We start from the raw sequence: 22,286 nt of genomic DNA, 5'->3' as shown, positions 1-22,286 counted from the left end.
GCAGAGCGACAAACGCATACACGCACACCTACATGCACACATGCAAATACATATACACATACACGCGCACAAACACAGACACAAATAGAGGAGTTCAGGAATTTATTACCCAATTTTAAATTGCAAACGAGTGCGTGATAAACCATGCGGTACATACATAGTTGTTGTTCCTTTTACTATTATTGTTGCTGTTGTTGTTTTTTTGCTGATGCTGATGCTGATGCTGTTCCTGCCGTAGTTGTTTGTTTTTGGCTTTTGTGTTTTAAATGCAAAATGGCGTTGCTTATGGCATACACCAACAACAACTTCAAGAACGACAAGAACGACGACGATGGCGGCACGTTGCAAGCAAACTGCATTGCATGCTTAGGTGCCCAGCGCAGTACACACACACACACACACACACACACTTAAGACGATAACGGACAGTTACCCGCCAACACATACCACACACTCACACAGACAAACAGTCAAACACACAAACAAATGACGTTGCTCTTGGCATGCTTGGATGTTGGTTTATGAAAATGAAGGTGATGGCTGCCACTAAATAGCGACAACTAACGAAGTGCTCGACACAAGAGTACGACAGTGGACGAGTGGACGAGTGGATGAGTAGGGGGTACGGTACTGCCAAGAAACTTGATGGTTATAGTTGGCTAAAGTCAAGGCGGAAAAAGGAGAAAATGCAGGTCCCATTACAAAAAAAAAGCGCACGTGCCAAGCATTCCTATTCAAATTGTTTCAAGCCATTTTAATGCAAATGCGCTCTATTTTGCATGTTTTTGTTTGCGAACTGTCTTTGAAGTGGCTACTCCTCGAATCCAATCCCCGGCCAATCTTGCGTTGCATTTGCATTTGCGTTCGTAAAAGTTGGGCATGTGGGTGCTACCTTTAGGCAACCATAAATTTGTTTGCGCTTGTCTTACTCGTGCTGATACATTCCAGTGGATTGCAATTTCTATTGGCCTTTGCGAGACTACATTATTCTCTCCACTCACCTAAAGCTAATAAATTACAGCACAATATATTCTGTTTGGTGAAAATTGGGATTTTTCTTTCTATTTTCAATTTATTGTCTCGTAGCAGGCAATTGACAGCACCAATTGCAAAAGCAATTCATTTAATATTTTTTCATAGCAGAAGAGAAGGCAATTCAGTCAGCCTGGCAATCTACCATGTATTATGTACCCCTACAGTCGATTAGAAAGAAAATATCTATATTCTTCCATTTCCATAAATCTTTTGTACTTTTAAGTTGTTTTTTTGCAATTAAATATGATTATACATACTAATTACACGTACTCAGCGAACCATCTAGGCTGTTAATTGCTCGATTTTATTTATCGTTATACGTGTAATACATCGGAGCAACCATTGATGGATATTGAATTTGGATAAATGGAAAAGTGAGATTCTATATTTATAAAAATATCATTGTGTTGTCTTTCTGTAGCCCTTTACCTTTGGGCTCCAGCCAACTTTGCACAAAAGCTGTTTTATGCGCCATCAAATGCTAAAGTTTTTCTCTTCATTCTACCTTTTTCAGGCTGACCGACCAGCCCTCTTCAATTGGGTCGAATGCTCTACTGCATTCAGTGAAAATCACTCGACCGGCACTCAAAACAAATCAAACGAAAATGAACTGCTAAATGACTGTTAAGGATTAGAACGATTCCAAGTGCAGAGTCGAAGTGGGGGACAGGACCCACTTGGGAGTAAATATTTAAAGCAGCAAACACTGTCCGCAGGGTCAGAGTAAAAGCCGTCACACGTGCATGAAATGAAATCAAGAGTCTAATGTGAGCTGCAAACAATGCTGATCTAGAGGACGGCACGATGACCCAAATTGAAGTCATCTGAGTAAGGCGCAAGCAGAGACAACACGTGAGCGCTGGCCGCATCAATTACCCTTTTCAGCGGACACCTGGCGTGCCCATAAAACGTAAAAGCCATAAAGACATGCGGTGGGGGGCTGCCGCAACAAGTTGAGAAAATCCGAGCTCAAGCTTCTAACCTAAGTGGGCGGCTACGTGACTTAATCAACGACACTACTGCCGCTGCCGCAGCCACAGCGTCAACTACAGCGGCAGACACAGATAGAGCGTGGTCAGGGGCAAGCGGCCACCAAAGCAGTTAACTGAAGTGTCGCCACAAGGACTTAGGTAAGCTATATAGAATGCTCGCTTTCTGTCGTGCTGCCAATCTGTCCAATGCTAACTAGGTGATATCCATTCATTTGTTCAATGAATAAATCCCAGCAATGATTTCAAGCCAGAGCTCAGCGTCAGTCCTAGTTCATTGATCAACATGACAGACGTTTCAGGAGGAGGGGTAAAAACACCGCTCGAGTCTCCCACAGATGCTGCCACAATGTCCTCAGCTCAATCGCTGACCAATGGCGCCAAGAAGCCAGCGCCGAGCAACGTCAAGCTGGAGCGTCATTTGCAGAGCAACAACAATAAAATGTCTGGAGAAGAGACTATCCCAATACCGATGCCTTCAACTCCAGCCTTGAATACGCCAAAGACGCCAACAGGCGCCGATATCTCACCAGCTGCCATTCAGTCCAAGGAAGCGGCCACAGGCGACAGCACATCCGCGGACTGCGCCAGCCCCCGCTCCAGTGCTGCTGCCAATATCAAGGCAAGCACCCCAAAGTCGACTCAGCAGGATGTCGATGAGGTGGCGCGCCTTTTCGAGGAAAAGCCTGAGGCCTTTGAGAAATGGCTGACAGAGCGCGCACCACCCGAGGCGTTGTGCCGCCTGCACGAGTTTATCGAGAGCCGTAAGCCGCCCAAGCGCCCCTCCGTAACGTCGGACTTATTTCAGCAGTGGATGGCTTCGTCCCCCATAGTGCAACAGGTAAGTGTAGCTAAGAGTTGCAGCTTATCGAAGTCTAAAAAGCAGGCAGCTCGCGTTTGAGATAAGAAATGTTAGACGAACGACCAATGCAAACAAGTTACATTTTTGCACCTACCATTCCAACAATGCACAGTGGAATATTTTTACAAACGGCTGGCACTCTACTAGATAAAATATTTTCCGATAGGGTTCAAATTGGAACAATTTTAAGATCTAGAATCACAACACTCAGTACTAAGGATTTACTTTTTAGTTCACTTATTCGGTGCTTTAGTTCTTCTCTGCTTCTACCTCCTTCAGCGGCTAATAAATAAATAAACATTTGATATGAGAGTTTTTACTGAGCAGTATTTTTATAGGCTGTACCCAAAGTTTGAAAGGCTATACTAGTTTTGTGCGCATGTATGTAACACACAGAAGGAGGCGCGGCAGACCCCACAAAGTGTATATATTATTGATCAGGATGACAAGACGAGTCGATATAGCCATGTCCGTCTGTCCGTCCGTCCGTCAGTCCGTCTGTCTGTATGAGCGCAAGGATCTCAGGAAGTACAAGAGCTAGAATAGGTATCGAGGTTCCCCTAAGTCCTATGCAGTTTTTTTTTTTTCTGATACACCCCCACTCCCCCGCACTTCCCCTGCATACATACAAGTACACGCATATAAACACGCATAGGCACGTGATGTAATTGTATGCTGTTAAAATTTAATTACTTAATTAATTAATTCACTTTTTATACCCTGTACCCGTAGGGTAAAAAGGGTATATTAGGTTTGTGCAATGTATGTAACATGCAGAAGAAAACATCTCCGACCCCATAAAGTATATATATTCTGAATCAGCATGACGAGAGAAATCGATCTAGACATGTCCGTCCGTCCGTCCGTCTGGATGAACGCAAGGATCTCAGAAACTATAAAAGCTAGAATAACCAAAGTTGGCATCCAGATGCTCCTCGGTCCGAGAAAGGACGAGTTTTTTTTATTTTTTTTTAATTTTCTCCCCCTTCCCCCGGTACAGAATTTCGTCAATAGCGTCCACATTTCAAATGCTACCTAAACCAAACTGCACACATAATTTATATATAATTGTCTACTGTTGTTCAAAACTTTATTCAATTCGGTCAATTCTAAGAAAAGTTATTAGCAAAAAAACAGTACAACCCCCCCCCCCCCCCAAACTGCAGCAACAAGCTCGCTCTTCTTCTTCCTCTTTTTACTGCTGCTATGGGCGCATATAAGTCAGTGACGGAAGTTTACCTGGGTACAGGGTATTAAACTGTCGGGCTTGCTCGACTGTAGCGTTCTCTCTTGTTTTAAATTTTAATTTTTATAGCCTGTACCCAAAGGGTGAAAGGCTATACTATATTCTATATAAAGTTCATTTAAAGTACAGGATGGCCTAGCCACGATATTCAGTCATATGCCCGACAAGTACTTCCGAGCTATGATAGTTCAACCGAACTCCCAATTTATCCCACTGTGCAGCATAAGCAATAGCATAGACAATGTACAATGTGTCCTGTAACATAGTAAGCTTGTTCCCGGTACAAATGTGTGTGTGTGTGTTTGCGAGGAATCTCTGCACTGCCACCTCCATTGTATTGCGTTTGTTTGTATTTGTTCTTTCTGTTTTACTTTACTCCAACGTTGCGTCGTTGGAGTTGGATTTGGCTTTTTATACTCTGTACATGAAATGTACAGAAGTATATAAGGTTTGCGGGAGCTGAAACATGTAACAGGCAGAAGGAGGCGTAGCAGACCCCACAAAGTATATATATTCTTGATCAGCATGACGAGACGAGTCGATCTAGCCCTGTCTCTCCGTCTGTCCTTCCGTATTAACACCTGGATCTCAGAGACTATAAGAGATAGAGACACCAAATTTTGCACAAAGATGCCTTATGTGTGTATTCTATACGAGTTTGTTTTATTTTTTTGATTTTCCCCCCTACCCTTCACGTGAGTTCGAATACCGAGAGAGGTAAAATCGATCAAATTTTTCTTTTTTTTATTTTCTATAATTATTGTAAACATATGTACAGAGTATTTCAAAGTCGGGACACCCGACTTTAGCTTTTTTACTTGTTCCTATTTATCTTTTTCCCATCAGAAAATTAAGTAAATGGATATTCCAAAACATTTCTTGATTCCTGGTTATTGACTTTTCTGTGGGAGAAGAATGCTAATTAAAAATATGAATGGATTACCCCAAGGGGATGCAGATATAAAGATGAAACGCACATTCCCAGAATTCAGTAATTAAAATTTCTGGATATTTGTATTATTATTATTTAACAATTATCCTGAAATTATCAACAAGTGGAGCCAACAAACACAGCACATTAATATTTGTTATGAATAAGCTACATAGTACCCACTCGACATGTTTATTGAACACATACTGTGTGTACTGCATACCTGCTATGGAATCTCATTCAAGCGAATGTTCTAAGTACTCTATGCTCATTTTTCTGGAACGTGGAGTCAACTTTTATGCACAAGTCGCAGTGTTGTGCCGAAGGATGGGTACTTGTTTTGCTTATGACAGTAAGTGGTACTCGTTAACTGCACTCGGTTGTCTGCTGAGCATAAACACACAAGTGTCCTTAGACGAATACATGCCCACAAACACGAGTATGTACACCCACACACACACACACACCTACCTTGCACTATTGATTCCAGCTAAATGCGAGCCAAGGAGAACAGGCATTCGTATGTAATATGCGGTGGTGGACCTGACGGAGTCCCTAAATGGGAGGGCTGAGTACGAAACAAGTTGCCAACAGGGGCAACGACAGGTGCCTTCTTCCGCTAACTGCACTTTTGTTCGCTGTCTGGCTTCCAGCCTTGGGTCTTAACAATAAAAGTGAAAAACAAAGAGAGCTTTTTAATGATTGCCAAGTTAAGCGCAAAGTCTTTAGTTGGTAAAGATGGTGACACCATTCGCTCGGCAATTGTTTCGCTCACAAACACTGTAAGGGTTTCCACGTCAATTCCACACTTAGAAAATCAAGCATAGCTCGTTTAAAGTTAAACCATTAACATATATTTGAAAATGTTGTTGGAATTATTTTAAGGATTGGCAGCCTCAAATATTACAAAAGTTATAAAGTAAATAGTTTTGTTCGACTCCGTTAAAAAGCATTAATAAATCGTTCACGACTATAGAGAATCCATGCTCTGAAATATAAAGCCGTGTTCGCAATTCCAATGCAAGCCATTCCAATAGAATCTTCGGAAAGGCGTGTGAAGTAGAAGCATAACATGAAGTTCCACAATAGTTGTGCAACATAATTATTTCCGGAATCCATATGCGATCAAATTTTTTACTGTCCTCTGTGATTTGATTGATGGGCCACTCATGGGCTACTTTCAGTAATAGGCATTATATATGTATGTACTCTGTAGCTAAAGGGGAACAAGGACTAGTTCGACTGTAATATTCTCTCAGGAACTTAGGTAGTTTTCATGATATCCAGGAATGACAGCCCGAACTTGAACTAAGTTCCGAAGCTGGAGCATAATTATACTCTGTACATGAAATGTACAAGAGTATATTAGGTTTGCGGGAGCTGAAAAATGTAACAGGCAGAAGGAGGCGTGGCAGACCCCACAAAGTATATATATTCTTGATCAGCATGACGAGACGAGTCGATCTAGCCCTGTCTGTCTGTCTGTCCGTCTGTCCGTCCGTATGAACACCTGGATCTCAGAGACTATAAGAGATATACACCAAATTTTCCACAAAGATGCGTTATGTGTGTATTCTATACGAGTTTGTTTTATTTTTTTGATTTCCCCCCCCCCCACTTCCCCCCTATGGGGGTTTTCCCGATTTTCCATTCGTATAATCGCCTATATCTCGGAGACTATAAGACCTAGCAACACCAAATTTTAGTCCCAGATGCCTTATGTGAATACGCAGAAAATGTATATTTTGGAATTCCCCTCCCTCCCCCCTCTAGCGCTGCCCGCGGCTGTTGTTGATGTTGCTGTTTGGTTGACTGCGAAAATGCTTACACAGACACGAATAGATGCGCATAGGCATACATACACTCACACAGACGCAATTGCTATGTAAATGTGCAATTATACACCGTTTACGTGAGTTCGAATACCGAGAGAGGTAAAATCGATCACATTTTTATACCCAGTACCCGTAGGGTAAAAAGGGTATATTAGGTTTGTGCAAAGTATGTAACATACAGAAGGAAGCATCTCCGACCCCATAAAGTATATATATTCTTGATCAGCATGACGAGAGAAATCGATCTAGACATGTCCGTCCGTCTGTCCGTCCGTCTGGATGAACGCAAGGATCTCAGAAACTATAAAAGCTAGAATAACCAAAGTTGGCATCCAGATTCTCCTAGGTCCGAGTAAGGACGAGTTTATTTTTTTTTTTTTTAATTTTCCCCCCCTTCCCCCGCTACAGAATTTCGTCAATAGCGTCCACATTTCAAATGCTACCTCAACCAAACTTTGCGCACATAATTAATATATAATTGTCTACTGTTGTATTATTCAATTCGGTCAATTCTAAGAAAAGTTATTAGCAAAACAAATTCTCCCCAGTACAACCCCCACAAACTGCAGCAACAAGTTCGCTCTTCTTCTTCCTCTTTTTGCTGCTGCTATGGGCGCATATAACTCAGTGACGGAAGTTTACCTGGGTACAGGGTATTACACTGTCGGGCTTGCTCGACTGTAGCGTTCTCTCTTGTTTTTTTTTTATTTTCTTAATTTTTTTATTTTCTATAATTATTGTAAACATATGTACAGAGTATTTCAAAGTCGGGACACCCGACTTTAGCTTTTTTACTTGTTTTTCTTTAAAATTGTTCGGGAAGAAAGGGAGTTTCTCTCGGTGCATACACCCATGTCAGTCTTCCCCTGGCACTAAGCTGTTATTGGTGGAGGTGTTGCGCGCATGTCTCGTGTCATTACCGATATTGTCAATTTATTTAAGTGCATGTTATATAATCCAAGCGTTCTCCGCTTACGTACTGCACATATATTGACTACAGCTAAGTAGTTGGCTTAAGTCGGATTCCATGTCCTTTTACCAAATGTGAGGTGCAAGGCAAGTTCATTTAATTTACAGTGAGTGCTCCACATTGTATGCCTCCTCTATAAACTGTCATGAAAAGCCCGATGCTCAAATATATGCACATGTGTGTGTGTGCATAAAAATTGCCACGAACAACATAGACACAGAACCAATTCCCATTAAGGCTCGGTCATGATGCTTTCGCTTTTCCCAACTATAGAAGTGCTAATAATTTTGCCAACTGTTGAGTTTGTATGTGTATCAGTTATTTATTTATGGATAAGTACTTATGCATGTGGCTTAGTTAGTATGGTGGACACGATTGTTTTTGTGGAGTCCTCAGAACCCCATTTACATTCAGCTTATCGTCTGTTTCACTTTAGTGGGGTTTCAACATTTATCTCTGTGACTAGTGATTTCTTTTTATTAACAGTATCATTGTTTTTTTCCCTTTATATGTCATTTTAGTAGACGCTCAAACCAATTGGCCAATCAAGCATTCAGCTATGGCAACAACACATGTGCTTTTCTCATACACTTAAAACTGTTATTGCACATTTAGTTAATAAGGGTAGTGTCTTTTTCGGAGATGGGGATTTTTTTCTAAACTTGTCTATTCGTGTTGGTGTACTTGTACATATGTATGTATGTGTGCATTGGGCCTGGTTATATGGCTATAACTTTCTTTCTGATCATTTAATTTAATTAAATTAATTAATTAATTTAATTTCTTTTTTGTGGGTTGGTACAGGGTATTTAAGAGTTGAGCCTGCTCGACTTCAGCATTCCTTTCTTGTTTTTTTTTTATTTTCTTAATTTTTTTTATTTTCTATAATTATTGTAAACATATGTACAGAGTATTTCAAAGTCGGGATCCCCGACTAGCTTTTTTACTTGTTTTTTTAATAACTGAGCGCACACAACTGTAGCATTCCATTTTTTCTAAAGAATTGGCATTTGAATTTATCTAAAAGACCAAAGCTATGTTTATAGTTTCCTCAAGGGGTCAATCAAAAGCGAACAGAAGCTGCATTCAATTTAAGTTTTGATAAGACTTATCTCCCACTTGGGTTGGTTACTTGCTCATTGTACTTGTACTGTACTTTGAAAAGGGAATTTTCGATATTGGGCTACCATTGTGCGCAGCTCGAAACGGTTTTAGTTATTAAGTAGTACAACCAAAATGTGTACACTTCTTTTCTGTTACACGCGGGGCGGCGTCAGAATAAACAAATTGCCTCAATTTTGCGAAAAAGTGCTACACCGCCACATTACCACTATGCCCAATCTAGGCCCCAGAGGGGACCGTTGCCGAATAGGCGCACGACACGCAACTCTAACTCGCGGGTCACGGGCTCCTTAATTAACTCGACGCACGAACTAACGGCGTCAACAGCGTCCAGTTGTACCTGGGCGCAGGGTCCGGGTCATGCAAGGCTAAGTGCTTTGTATTCAATTACCAGCGTATGCTGAAAACTTCAGCTGCTAATGTGCACTTTTGTCCTACGGGTTAATTTGATATAAAACACGCCACACTTGGCGAGTGGCTTTAAATGTCACATATCGGAATTGATGTTTTGTCTGGCCTATAGATCCTAGACCACCTCCGCCCACATGGGTAGTGCTTATGCATTCTTAATAGCAGCTGATGATGATGATAATGGCTGCGGAATTATATTTTTATCAAATGGCAGCTCAAATGCTTTCGCCTTTAGCTCGGCTCGCTGATGAAGTTATTAGAAGGAGAAACGTTCGCTTGCCACTTAAAATACGAAGGTCAATTAAATAGACCCGCCCACTGGCAAAAGTTAATTATTTTTAGTAGCCAAGCAGCGCTGCCCAATCAAGCGAATACGCCAGCGCCATTGCCAGTGGCACTAAAATCTAAGCCTTTCATTAGCATTTATTGTTGTCTCTTCTCCATTTCGTCCACAAAGAAAACGCGCAGCCTTTCGACTGCATCCGGGCACTCGCTAGCGGAGAGTCGTCGCCACTTAATGGACCTGGACGAGGGTGAGCTTTTCATGGAACTGATTCGTGACGTTGCCAACGAGCTGGACATTGATGTTCTGTGCCACAAGATACTCGTGAATGTCGGTCTTCTAACCCATGCGGACCGCGGCTCGTTGTTTCTGGCCAAGGGCACGCCCCACAACAAATATCTAGTCGCTAAACTTTTCGATGTAACACAAAAGACAGGTAAGAAGGACTAAATAGTATTCTAAATTGACCTTTAGCCAAGGTTGCAGCTCTTTTGTCAACATATGAATGCACATACTGTAAATATTAAAAAACGCAATCAAGTCCCTTCGACTCTTGACGAATAAATTCGCATTTGGAATCAGTTTTACAAACACTGCAATTTCAAGCTAAAGTAAGAATTACCTTAGGAAAAGAGCTGGGAGGATTAAATATGTTCAAATTAAGTAACTTTTTTGTTACTTGTTCTATATGGGAAAATGCCAAAGATTAACTTTAATATTATGTATATTATAAATAATATTATAGCACTTCTTCAGATAATATGGTGACAGGTATGCCTACGACTTTCCTAAAGAAAACTTTGCTCGTCGAGTTTTTTCGCTTCGACGAAATGTTTGACTTTAGAAGAGGTGTTCGGTATAAATTCTAGTGTTGACATTTTTCCCCCGAGGAATAAAGATGTTTCCGTCTTGCGTCTGACTTTGAGAAAACACGAGTCAAAATCAGCAACGAATTTTTGCTCCAATTCATTGAATGCCTCAAAAATGAGCCATCATTATGGAAGGATAAAACTGAAAATTACCAAACTAAACATTTTCGCATTAAAGTATGAGAAAATTTACGTATTTTGGTGCACTACGCATATTTGCATTGTCATTAGAGCCGCTAGTTTGTATTTTGCATTCGTCCTTCCCTTTTGGAAAATGATGTATGCATACAAATGCAATTTGCTGACAAAGCTTGACAAACAAATTCGCATGTGAATGGTCTGTTTCACATAGTTTAAAATGTGTAATCGATATTATTAAATACATTTTTGGCACTACTGCCTGTTACATACATTTGAACTTTTTAATAGCTCTTTCCCCTTCGATGCTTATTGGACTGACAAATAGGGTTATAGAATAGGTCTGTTGTAGATGTGCTGTTGCAGATCAGTGTACCATACATATACTCGTAGTATAGTGTATCTAATTGACAGAGAAGTGGAATTTGCAACAGCTAAGAATTATTTCATGTGGTTTAACTCTTGCTCTTCTTGTAGTTTAAGCAGTTGAATTTGGTCAAAATAGGTGTTCCACCAAATTACAAGCTAACAATATTTTTGGACTCCTTCAAATCTGGGCAATATTTTGCAATTTAATATAGGGTAATTATTTGGAAATAACCGTACTAACTGTTTTCATCGTAGAACCAATTTCGATACAAAATACTCGTAAATTAAACGAACACAGAACGGGGAACAGGTCTTCTGTAAAATGAAAGTGTTTTCTTTTCTGTTCTATTTCTGGCCTTGTTTGAGAAAAGCTTTAGCTGTTTTTCCACTTTACTGAGCTATAAAAACCACCTCTAGCTTTATTAACTTTTTTTGGCAATTAGAAAATATCATGCCTTGAAGCATACATAACTTGCGAGTAGTTTTAATGACTGCGGGCTTATATAGTACCTTTTCAAGTAAAATAATGACAAAAAACTAACGAACTAGCTAAAATGAAATGTTTCCTCTTTTTTTGACGCCACCTGCTTATTACTAAAGAGAAAACCGCCTGCCACTTTTCATGAATGTCTAAAGAAAGCAGGTCCTTAAAAGGTTGTCCGTAACGCATTAGCAAATTAAGCTTTTTGAAAAGTTATGGCGCAGTCAAACGAAGGAAAGTACGCTTTCGAATTAAAAATAAATGTTGGGTGAGACGGGCACTTTAAACATACACCCGCACGTACGCCGACATGCCCCAAGTGGTAATGAATCCCAAAGTATATCCGCATGAGTGAAAGTCGCTGCTTCCGCTTTATAAATCACACACCTTGACAGAGAAAATATAAAAATGTTAGAGCTAGAGTACAACCAATGCATACATACATATGTATGTAAACAAACTCGTATCAACATGCATTTTTAACCAGAGACATGGGCGTATTCAGAACGTTTGAAGGGGAAGACTGCGAAAATAACTCTTAAGTTTGTATAGAACGATGTGAAGTAAACACTAGAAAGGTGCTCCTTCTGGCCTGCTGTACGCCACTGATCATACATACATACATAAGTATACATATCTCTAATGCTCCTCCCCCATGTGACCGGGAGTCAGAATCCGAGATTATGGCGGGGTGGTCTGTGCTTATGCAAATTCTGCTGGGAGCTCAGCCAGCCACATTTGACTTTTGGCGCCTTGTGCTCGGCGTAGGGCTGGGGCGGACTGGCAGACATTGTATTTCATTTTTGGGGAAAGTTGATGCTGTGGCCGCGTATACTACATAGTATGTACAAGTATATTATTTACGGAGTGAATATTTTGGCTATAAATTTAGTATCAATTCCATGGCGTGCGACCGCACTTTATGATTTACTATTCTGCTCTGTTCACAGCCCTGAAGGATGCAGTGAAGCGAGCGCGCGCCGAAGAGATTATCATACCTTTTGGCATTGGCATTGCTGGAATGGTGGCACAAACAAAAGAGATGATTAACATCAAGGAGGCGTATAAGGATGCGCGTTTCAATTGCGAAATCGATCTGAAGACTGGCTACAAAACGAATGCCATACTCTGCATGCCCATTTGCAACTACGAGGGTGACATCATAGGCGTGGCCCAAATCATTAACAAGACAAATGGTAAGGTCCTGGCAGCTCCCCTCATCCACAGAAATGCATTGCAGTTCGCTTTTTGCAGGCTGTATGGAGTTCGATGAACACGATGTGGAAATCTTCCGTCGCTATCTGACATTCTGCGGCATCGGCATACAAAACGCACAGCTATTTGAAATGTCCGTACAGGAGTACAGGCGTAATCAAATACTTCTGAATCTGGCACGCAGCATTTTCGAGGAGCAGAACAATCTCGAGTGTCTCGTCACCAAAATCATGACGGAAGCACGTGAGCTCCTAACTTGCGAGCGCTGTTCGGTGTTTCTCGTCGATCTGGACTGCTGTGAAGAGGTATACATTCTTGGGATTACGAATCGATTTACTATATCCACTAACTATATACTGGAGTAGCGGATACTATCTCCACTGGCTATCACCACGCAATAAATGTGCACCAGTGAGGTGAATAGCAGACGTCCGTGCAAATTATAAAAGTTCGTCAGCATATACAAGTATATTAAAACCCGTATCACGCTAATCAGTATGGACATGTCAGCTTAGATTTAGAAAAATGATTGAACAAGCAGCAGCGAATTCAATTTTATGTATTTGCCAGATGCCACCTGTTCGACACTTAATGTTCACGTCTTTTATGTGATATTTTGCAGAGCCATTTGGAGAAGATTATCGAGAAGCCTAACCAATCGGACCAGCGGCCCAGTCGTGCCATTAAGGGTGGGGAAAGCTTCGAGGACAAGGTAAGCTCCAAATCAAACATCTTTGAAACATTGTCCATACCCTTAGAGACATACATACATACATATGTATAACAACAATACAGATTTACTTTGACGTGTATTTTGTTTCATATTTATCAATTTATCAGTGCTGAGTTATACGGCTAGCGCTAGTTTTCAATTCACCTTCAACTTGGGTATGATCCAAGCACTTTGGATATTTTCATATTTTATAGTCAGTCAAAATATTATTGAAGGGGGAAATAGCAGATACGAGGGCATTTCGAAACGTATATATAATATAAATCTAAAGATTCTATAAAGTGGAATTTATTCCCCTTAGTGAAAAAAGGAGTTCGTATTCAAATTTTAATGGCTGTGGACGTTGTTAGGTTATTTATCACTCAGAAATAATTCTAATCTCAATAGCAGGTGGTGTACAAGTACAGTAATTCAAATTAGTTTTCTGTGTCTGCATAAAAAAGCTTTCTCCCCAACTTTCGGGGTAGGTCCTAATGAGAACATATATTAATACATCTTATGCAAATATACTTATAATTGAACCCTATCTTAGCAACAAAAGATGCGCACACGCTTTACTGTGCTCTTCGAGCTGGGAGGCGAATATCACGCAGCCAATGTTTCACGTCCCTCGATCAACGATCTCAGCAACTCGACGTTGGCGCAGATTGCACAGTTTGTGGCCACCACTGGCCAAACGGTGAACATATGCGATGTGCACGAGTGGGTGCGAGACCACAACCAAATACGTGCCGAGAGCGAGATCGATAGCACCCAGGCCATACTCTGTATGCCAATCGTGAATGCGCAGAAGACGGTTATAGGTGTGGCACAGCTGATCAATAAGGTAAGTGGGGGGCAAGGGATGGCACTTGTACCTAATGGATGGCTATCTCTTTTTCTCTCTTGCTTCTCGCTACCTCGTTCCTTAGGCCAAGGGTGTCCCGTTTACTGAGTCGGATGCATCCATATTTGAAGCCTTTGCAATATTCTGCGGCCTTGGCATTCACAATACGCAGATGTACGAGAACGCCTGCAAACTGATGGCGAAGCAAAAGGTGGCTTTAGAATGTTTGTCCTACCACGCCACGGCGGGCCAAGATCAAACGGAGAAGTTGGCCCAAGACGTCGTGGCTCCTGCGGAGGCCTACAATTTGTACAGCTTTACTTTCACCGGTAAGATCTCTGCCTTTCTTTCTACTTTCCACTCCATTACTCTCCCAATACCAACACAGATTTTGATCTCGTCGACGATGACACGTGCCGTGCCGTACTGCGAATGTTCTTGCAATGCAACTTGGTCTCACAGTTCCATATTCCCTATGATGTAAGTTAAAATCCCAAAACAGTCAATTTCTGTATATGCAGGCCGGTTTTCTCATCCAATCACTAACATTGAAGGCTGAATAAGCTGAAGAATATTTTATTTTTTCTTAAGAAATCATTTAACAACATACTAAATTTTCTACTATGGTTCCTATAGAGATATGGAGATACAAGTATAAAGAAATAATTTTCATACACTTTCTAAGTCACTGCTTTTCTATGATATGTTTATCTATTTGATATCTGGTCGCTCCCAACGTACCACTTATATTATATGAGTTCGTAGGCAAGAAAAACCGGTACAAAATTTCTAAGCTAGTATAGCTCAAAGGCTGTTAGAGAAAAATTGATAAAAATAAAAAAGTATAAAAAGGATTTATAAAAAGTCATGCATTCCTTAACCTTATTTTGTGGTAAGATGCTCCCATTTCTCAATTTCCCTGTCGAATAAAATGTTCGAACATGGAACAGGACTTTAATAAGAAATTCACATAGTCATTGTATAAATTGCAGAAGTTCCTATATAACAGCTCAGAAGTAATAAGCAATCGCTATTTTCATAAGATATTATTGGTTATGGGATACAACTTACTACCCTACATGCAGAAGTCGTAGTAGACCGAGGCATAAATAGGCAGCATCATATGAGTTCGCAAAAAATACCAATTCTGGGAAGGAAGAGAGCAACAAAACTATTGACGAAATGTATCGACGCTGCTGCATTCATTGTGGTTTTGTAATTGGGTTACTTTTTGCTAAAGTGGAGAGAGTTAGTTATATCTAGAAATATGAGTAATGCATTTATCGGAAGACCAATTGGTTGAGTTTCTTATTATGGTAATGAATGTTAAGTAGCTTGTTAAGCTTTCCACTCGCAGAAGAATACTATTTATAAGATGAACAATATCCGCAAAACCCAAATTATTTCAATTCGCTAGCGAGTGTGAGCGAAAAAATACTTTCAAACAAAAAAACATTGTATGTATTGCTCCTGACTCCTGAATCCCGCTCACTCTTTTGTAGTATAGTATGTAGCTCTAGTTGCTTATCAAAATCGGTTTATTTATAAATGCGACCGATTTCAACTGCAAAATATAGACCAAAGATTCCGCGGGAGGGGTGCTATCAATCTGTCCTTTGCTGTGAAAATACCATTTCACTTTAGCCAGTTCTTAATATTTATAATTCTAATCCGAAGTATTCAAATTCGGAAGTTGATAATGCCCGGCCCCAATCAATTACAATGGCAACAATTGAGAATGATTTTAATTTTTTTTAATGAGACTGACGGAGTAACATTTGTCAATTGAAATTCTCTTCATAGGTGCTTTGTCGCTGGGTGTTGAGTGTGCGCAAAAATTATCGTCCAGTTAAGTACCACAATTGGCGACATGCGCTGAACGTTGCACAGACTATGTTTGCGATGCTGAAGACGGGAAAAATGGAGCGATTTATGACGGATCTGGAGATCTTGGGCTTGTTGGTTGCCTGCTTGTGCCACGACCTCGATCATCGCGGAACAAATAACGCTTTCCAGACAAAAACAGAGTCCCCGTTGGCCATACTTTATACTACTAGCACTATGGAGCATCACCATTTCGATCAGTGCGTCATGATTTTGAACTCGGAGGGCAACAACATATTTCAGGTGATTGGGTGCAACCTCTTTGAATTTCATGTGCAACTTTTATTCAAACTTTTCAAATCTTTCAGGCTCTCTCACCCGAGGACTATCGTTCTGTTATGAAAACTGTCGAAAGTGCTATTCTCTCCACCGATTTGGCCATGTATTTCAAGAAACGCAATGCTTTCCTGGAACTCGTAGAAAATGGCGAGTTTGACTGGCAAGGCGAGGAGAAAAAGGATTGTAAGAACCATAATCTAAAATAATAGACATACTATACATATGCATCGTATTAAATAATTTTGTTCTTCAGTGCTCTGTGGCATGATGATGACGGCCTGCGACGTGAGTGCTATAGCCAAACCCTGGGAGGTGCAACATCGGGTGGCCAAGCTGGTGGCCGATGAGTTTTTTGACCAAGGCGACTTGGAGAAGCTGCAGCTCAACACACAGCCTGTTGCAATGATGGACAGGTAAATAGGGGTCAACAAGTATTCAAGAATCAATTTTTATCATGCAATGTCCGGTGTAGGGAACGAAAGGACGAGCTACCCAAAATGCAAGTCGGGTTTATAGACGTCATTTGTCTGCCGCTGTACCGGGTGCTGTGCGACACATTCCCTTGGATCACGCCCCTCTACGAGGGCACGCTCGAGAATAGGCGCAACTGGCAAGATCTGGCCGAGAAGGTGGAAATGGGCCTCACTTGGATCGATCACGATACTATAGACAAGCCAGTGGAAGAGTTTGCCGGCTGTGCCGATGAGGAAATCAAGGACATTGAGTTCACAGTAACGACACTCAACTGCAATCAGCAGCTTGGTAGCGGAGGCGGCGGCGATGACAGCAACACACCGGAGCATCAGCGCAGTGGTTCCCGACTAAGCATCAAGAAGACCGGAGCCCTGGGAAAAGTAGTTCGATCTAAGCTGACAAAGACTCTGTACAACAGCATGGACGGCGCAAAGCCTAAGACATCGCTTAAGCTTTTGGAATCGCATGTCAGTGAGGATCTGGACGACAAGAGTCCGACCAGTCCTTGCCAACCACATGGGGGCAATGTAGGACGCATGTCGGCTTCATCGTCCACTTCTTCAGCAGGAACCGTTGATAAGTCTAAGAAGCGCTCTAAGCTGTGTGCCCTCTTATGACGAAAACCGTCCAATTAGAATTTGGTGACTCCCTCGAGCGCTGGCAGCGAGCCTGACAAGAGCGGAGGGGGGCTGACCGATTTCTAATTGGCGTTTAAACAGAAATACAAGGGAACTGAACTGAAATGCTTCAACTTGAAAGCATTTCTAAACTTTTGAAGTTGTATGCAGCTAGCTCATGCGGCAAGTTTCGCGCCCACATGACATTAAATACTCGTAAAGAGCCATTGAGTCGTTTTAAAAAACCGAACCCACATTTATAAATACAAACAATTGCAATATGAAACATAACTGAATGTCAAAATATGTGATCTATTTAAGGACGAACCCGTGCGTGCAACCTTTTGGTAAACTTTCTCCCTCTCTCTCTCTCTCTCTTTCCCTCTCTTCCCACTTTTCTTTCTCTGTCCCTTTGCAAACATACTGTTAAGCCTTTCGGTACTCGTACTGGCAATAGCACACTAATTAAATCGTACTTACTAGTCAAACACAATAAATACTAAGCACAGATGTATGTTTTTACTTAGTAGCTCTGTAGGCTTTAAGCTATAGAAAGCACTACTATATAGTATATGAATATGTGTACATACATACTATACTATATGTATGCATCAATACTTAAAATAAATTTCGATTGCAGCGATTTAGCCCGCGGGCTGCCTAATAGAAGGCCATGAACTGTAATCGATTTTGAGGTTGATTACACATATTTATCACAACTAGTCCTTATGTGATAACTGTACACGAGTTGTTCTACCTAGGCATAAGTACTGGAGCCCTGCAAAACACACACATACATAGTTATATGTACATAGGTACTGGTGTGTACTACGAACTCGTATGTGGCATATGTATGGAACCTATGTATAATTCAAAAGAATCTATAAATAAGCAATCGTAGCCTTCAAAATAGACACTCCTCGGCCTAATAAATACAATATACGAGTACATATGTACATACATATATAAGTATTTGCACTATCTGAGTGTTAGAATGCAAACTGTGGCAATATTATATCATTTAAGCGAACTAATGTAACTCATTTAGCACAAACTCAACAATGATTTTACAAAAAGTTGAGCACACATTCGTAAATTATTAACTATGTAGTATGAGTAACCAGCACAAAATACATACCGGTGTCTCAACGTTTGATTATTAATATGTAGAGCAAAGAAAAATGCGAATATCTCACGAAATCCGTTTACAAAAACGAAACTCAATTAAAAATTCGACAAAAGACAAACAATGATCAAAGCGAGGCAAAATCTAAATGAACTAAGAGTTATCCAAATATATGCTAAGTTGACTTTAAACTTTAAAGTTTTAAGAGCTAAATAGTATATAGAAGAGTACATGTATATCGATAAAGGCAGAACTTGTAAGCCGAATTGTGTGACGCCGTCAATTTTCGAACTCATCTCAAGAAAAAAAACCCCGAACTATGTAGATCTAAACTATGAACAGGTGGAATTATACATATGTATGAGTACTACTTATTTGTATATCTCACTCCCTATGATCACCGTGTGAAAACAAAGGAACTTACTTTATGGATGTACAGACAAACAAATAAAATAAATATATTAGTATATTTGAATTATATACTTGTTTAGGCTTAAAGCAATTAGTCCCTGCGTCTGCAGCCATTTTCTTGCAAAGCAACAAATATTTTTCACATAATCGATTAGTCCAATTAAAATTCGCAACTAAAAATCAAATGCACGAAAACAAATTGGCAGCAAAAGTTAAATGTGTTGAGTAACGGAAAATCAAAATGTGTTTAAACTTTAATCCAAACACGTGCATGCACTGCATTCTTACAAATGCCTCATAGATATATCTGATAATATTCATACATACTCGTACATATACCTATAGTTATTGATCAGAAAATCTGCAGGCAAATCACTATTTGTAGCACTTTACAGTTTCCGTTACAAAGAAAGAGGAATTGTGCTAATGTGTCGATACCTTGTTAATCAAAATGTAAGAAATGTCGCTTATATACATTACAATGCTTATAGGTTTGAAAATATCCCAAGACAATTGGTTTTCCGAATTTTGGATCAATTTTTGAGGCCCTTTCATCCACATTTACGTATGCTCACCTAATAAGCCTGGCCTTTAGACACACGTGTGTATGCATACTTATAATAAGTAATATGCATTCATATGTAAGTCTTCGATTGGGCTGTTTTGCTTATAATATACTGCAATAAACGTGTATTTTAAGGTTGACTAGTCTCATTGCTTTTATTATACATAATATATGTACTTGTTAATTTCGTTGTTGATAACAATTTGAGTAATTGTGTAAAAATGTCGGATAATTGCATTACAAATAAAACATTCCTTACAAATTATTCCACGTCCAGCGTCTTATTTACGAAAGCCAATATTTCAGAATAATTTTTTACAAAGCATTGGCAGGAAACGATTGCCTAATTCTTTTATGATTTTCTTATAGGTACGATATACCTTATTTGAATTTTATAATCTATCGACCGCTAGACATGAGTTGACATGAAATGACAATGAAAAGAGCAAAAAAACAATCATTTTAACACAGGCCTACAAAATACAGCAGATATTTTGAACAAATCAGGTGTGGGACATAAGATTTGTTCCTACATATTGACCTTAAACAAGACAGAACGCTACAGTCGAGCAAGCCCGACAGTAAAATAGCCTGTACTCTCCACAAAAAAGAAAAATTAAAAAAAAAAAAAAAATTTAAAAAAAAATTAAATTATTAAAAAAAATGAATGAATTAATTAATTCATTAAATTAGAATACATGTTTATGTTCAGTTTTAACAGCATACATTTACATCGCGTACCTATGCGTGTTTATATGCGTGTATGTATGCAGCACAAAGTTGAACCAAAGCAGCAACAACAACAACAGCTGCGGGCAGCGCTGCCGACAGAGCTGCAGGCAGCGCATGAGCAGCGATTTTACTTATGGCTATAACTTTCTTCAGAATTGACCTATCATGATGAAATTTGGCACACGGACACATTAGTACTAACTGGATGCACCTACCAAAATTGATTTCAAAATTTCGAGAATTACGGAAGTTATTAGAAAAAACACGAATTGCGGGGGAGTGGGGGGGTGCATCGAAAAAAAACTCAAACTCGTACTTTCTCGGTCTTAGGAGAATATGGAAACCAAGTTTGGTTATTCTAGCTCTTATACTTTCTGAGATCCTTGCGTTCATACGGACAGACGGACAGACGGACGGACGGACAAGGCTATATCGACTCGGCTTCTCATCCTGATCAAGAATATATATACTTTGTGGGGTCTGCCACGCCTCCTTCTGTGTGTTACATACATGCGCACAAAACTAGTATAGCCTTTCACCCTTTGGGTACAGGCTATAAAAATGGAGTAAACTGCAACAGTGAGAATTTACAAAAAGAATCCTTTTATTTGTTATTTGTTGTTAAGAGGGACACTCTTAAGAAACTAATTAAAACTATTTTTATTGATTTTTCGAGCATACCGGAAAGGACCTCAACAGGACTCTGGAATGGCGCCGTTTTGAGCATGTTCGTATTAAGGAAAACAAGAACACTAAGCCCTCGCTTAACACTAGCTCGGTCTAAGCACGCTGAAAACCACCTCACAGATTTAAGATGAAAAGAATTGAAGGCACTATTGTTATCGGACATCAAAAAAATGTCAGCCGTCCGAATGTTAAAATAAAATTGCATTCACCTAATATAACATCACATAAGCACAATTTACACTTTCAAGACATACTAAATATACTTGTATATGCCGGACTTTGGATACCACTTGATTGCTTTGAATTGGTCTTTAAAAGAGCTCAAGAAGTCAAGGAGCTTGACAGCCACAAAAAAGTCGAAAAATACTGATTTGCCAAGCAAGAGAAGCAACAAAAAAGCCTGTGGAATAATAAATGCCATCAAATGGATCTTGAATTTTTGTTAATATCATTATCTTTTTTTCCCGGTTGAAAATTGTTGCCGTTTTAAAAAGCTTAATCTGTTGGTGTTAAATAGACTCGAAAATATTTTCGAATATTTATATGTTAAATATTTAGGAAGTTTTATGAATGGTGAAATGTTTTTTTAACTTTATTAAAAACAGCGCAAATTTGATCAGTATTTTTTTTTTTTTTTTTATTTTTTTTTGTGTTGTAATTGAGGAACGTTATCCCATATTTTGTATTGGGCTCATGTCTAGTTATGGAACAGATTTTCTAGGAACCTAGTGCCCGTGTTAAGCAAGGGGTAGTTGTTTATTGGATGACTGGTATTTGGTGATTTATTTTATATCACTTTAGTTGGTGCGATGTATTTGGAGTGTATCGTTGATTTAACCACGTCTGTTGATCCTGCGCCTGTTCCTTCTGCTCAGTCTAAGCAACCTTCTTAAAGCCCTCATGATTCTCAAGAACCTTCTGCGCTGCCTACGTCGCATGACTAATCCGCCGCCACCACCTCCGGAAGCTGGTGGATTGGCGGCTGGTGTTGCTGACGTAGTCGCTGCTGGTGCGGCCGTTGTCGTTTCAGAGCCGGCAGCAGCCGTGGTTGTTGCGGCTGCGGTGGTATCTGGAGCTACCGTGGTGTCTGCCGCTACCGTGGTGTCTGTCGCTACCGTGGTGTCCTGAGCCAACGCCTGGGCAACCAAGCAAGAAGCCACAATGGCAAAGCTCAGAATAGTTGTAATGGTCCTCAT

General features: G+C 40.1%; 1 protein-coding gene across 1 annotated transcript; it reads left to right on the top strand.

The window, feature by feature from the left end:
* Nucleotides 1–2,379: 2,379 nt before the first annotated feature.
* LOC115625105 (cGMP-specific 3',5'-cyclic phosphodiesterase) lies at nt 2,380–19,164 on the top strand. Its single transcript, XM_030520008.1, has 12 exons — nt 2,380–2,865; nt 9,859–10,120; nt 12,492–12,737; nt 12,796–13,061; nt 13,379–13,468; nt 14,022–14,315; nt 14,401–14,644; nt 14,704–14,795; nt 16,119–16,442; nt 16,508–16,661; nt 16,732–16,891; nt 16,951–19,164. The coding sequence occupies exons 1-12, from the start codon at nt 2,467–2,469 to the stop codon at nt 17,567–17,569; spliced, it is 3,150 nt and encodes a 1,049-aa protein (XP_030375868.1). The 5' UTR covers nt 2,380–2,466; the 3' UTR covers nt 17,570–19,164.
* The last annotated feature ends 3,122 nt before the right edge of the window (nt 19,165–22,286 follow it).

Source organism: Scaptodrosophila lebanonensis, unplaced genomic scaffold, assembly GCF_003285725.1.
Source record: "Scaptodrosophila lebanonensis strain 11010-0011.00,11010-0021.00 unplaced genomic scaffold, SlebRS2 tig00000072-arrow-pilon, whole genome shotgun sequence".
Lineage (NCBI taxonomy): Eukaryota > Metazoa > Arthropoda > Insecta > Diptera > Drosophilidae > Scaptodrosophila > Scaptodrosophila lebanonensis.
The sequence above is the reverse complement of the archived record's forward strand: the minus strand, read 5'-3'. Positions and strand labels throughout refer to the sequence as shown.

Bases quoted from the DNA above. Each gene is read 5' to 3' on its own strand.
- LOC115625105 (XM_030520008.1), top strand. From the start codon at position 2,467: ATGTCTGGAGAAGAGACTATCCCAATACCGATGCCTTCAACTCCAGCC. The intron at 2,866-9,858 runs GTAAGTGTAGCT...TCGTCCACAAAG, and splicing joins CGTCCCCCATAGTGCAACAG to AAAACGCGCAGCCTTTCGAC. The intron at 13,062-13,378 runs GTATACATTCTT...GATATTTTGCAG, and splicing joins ATCTGGACTGCTGTGAAGAG to AGCCATTTGGAGAAGATTAT.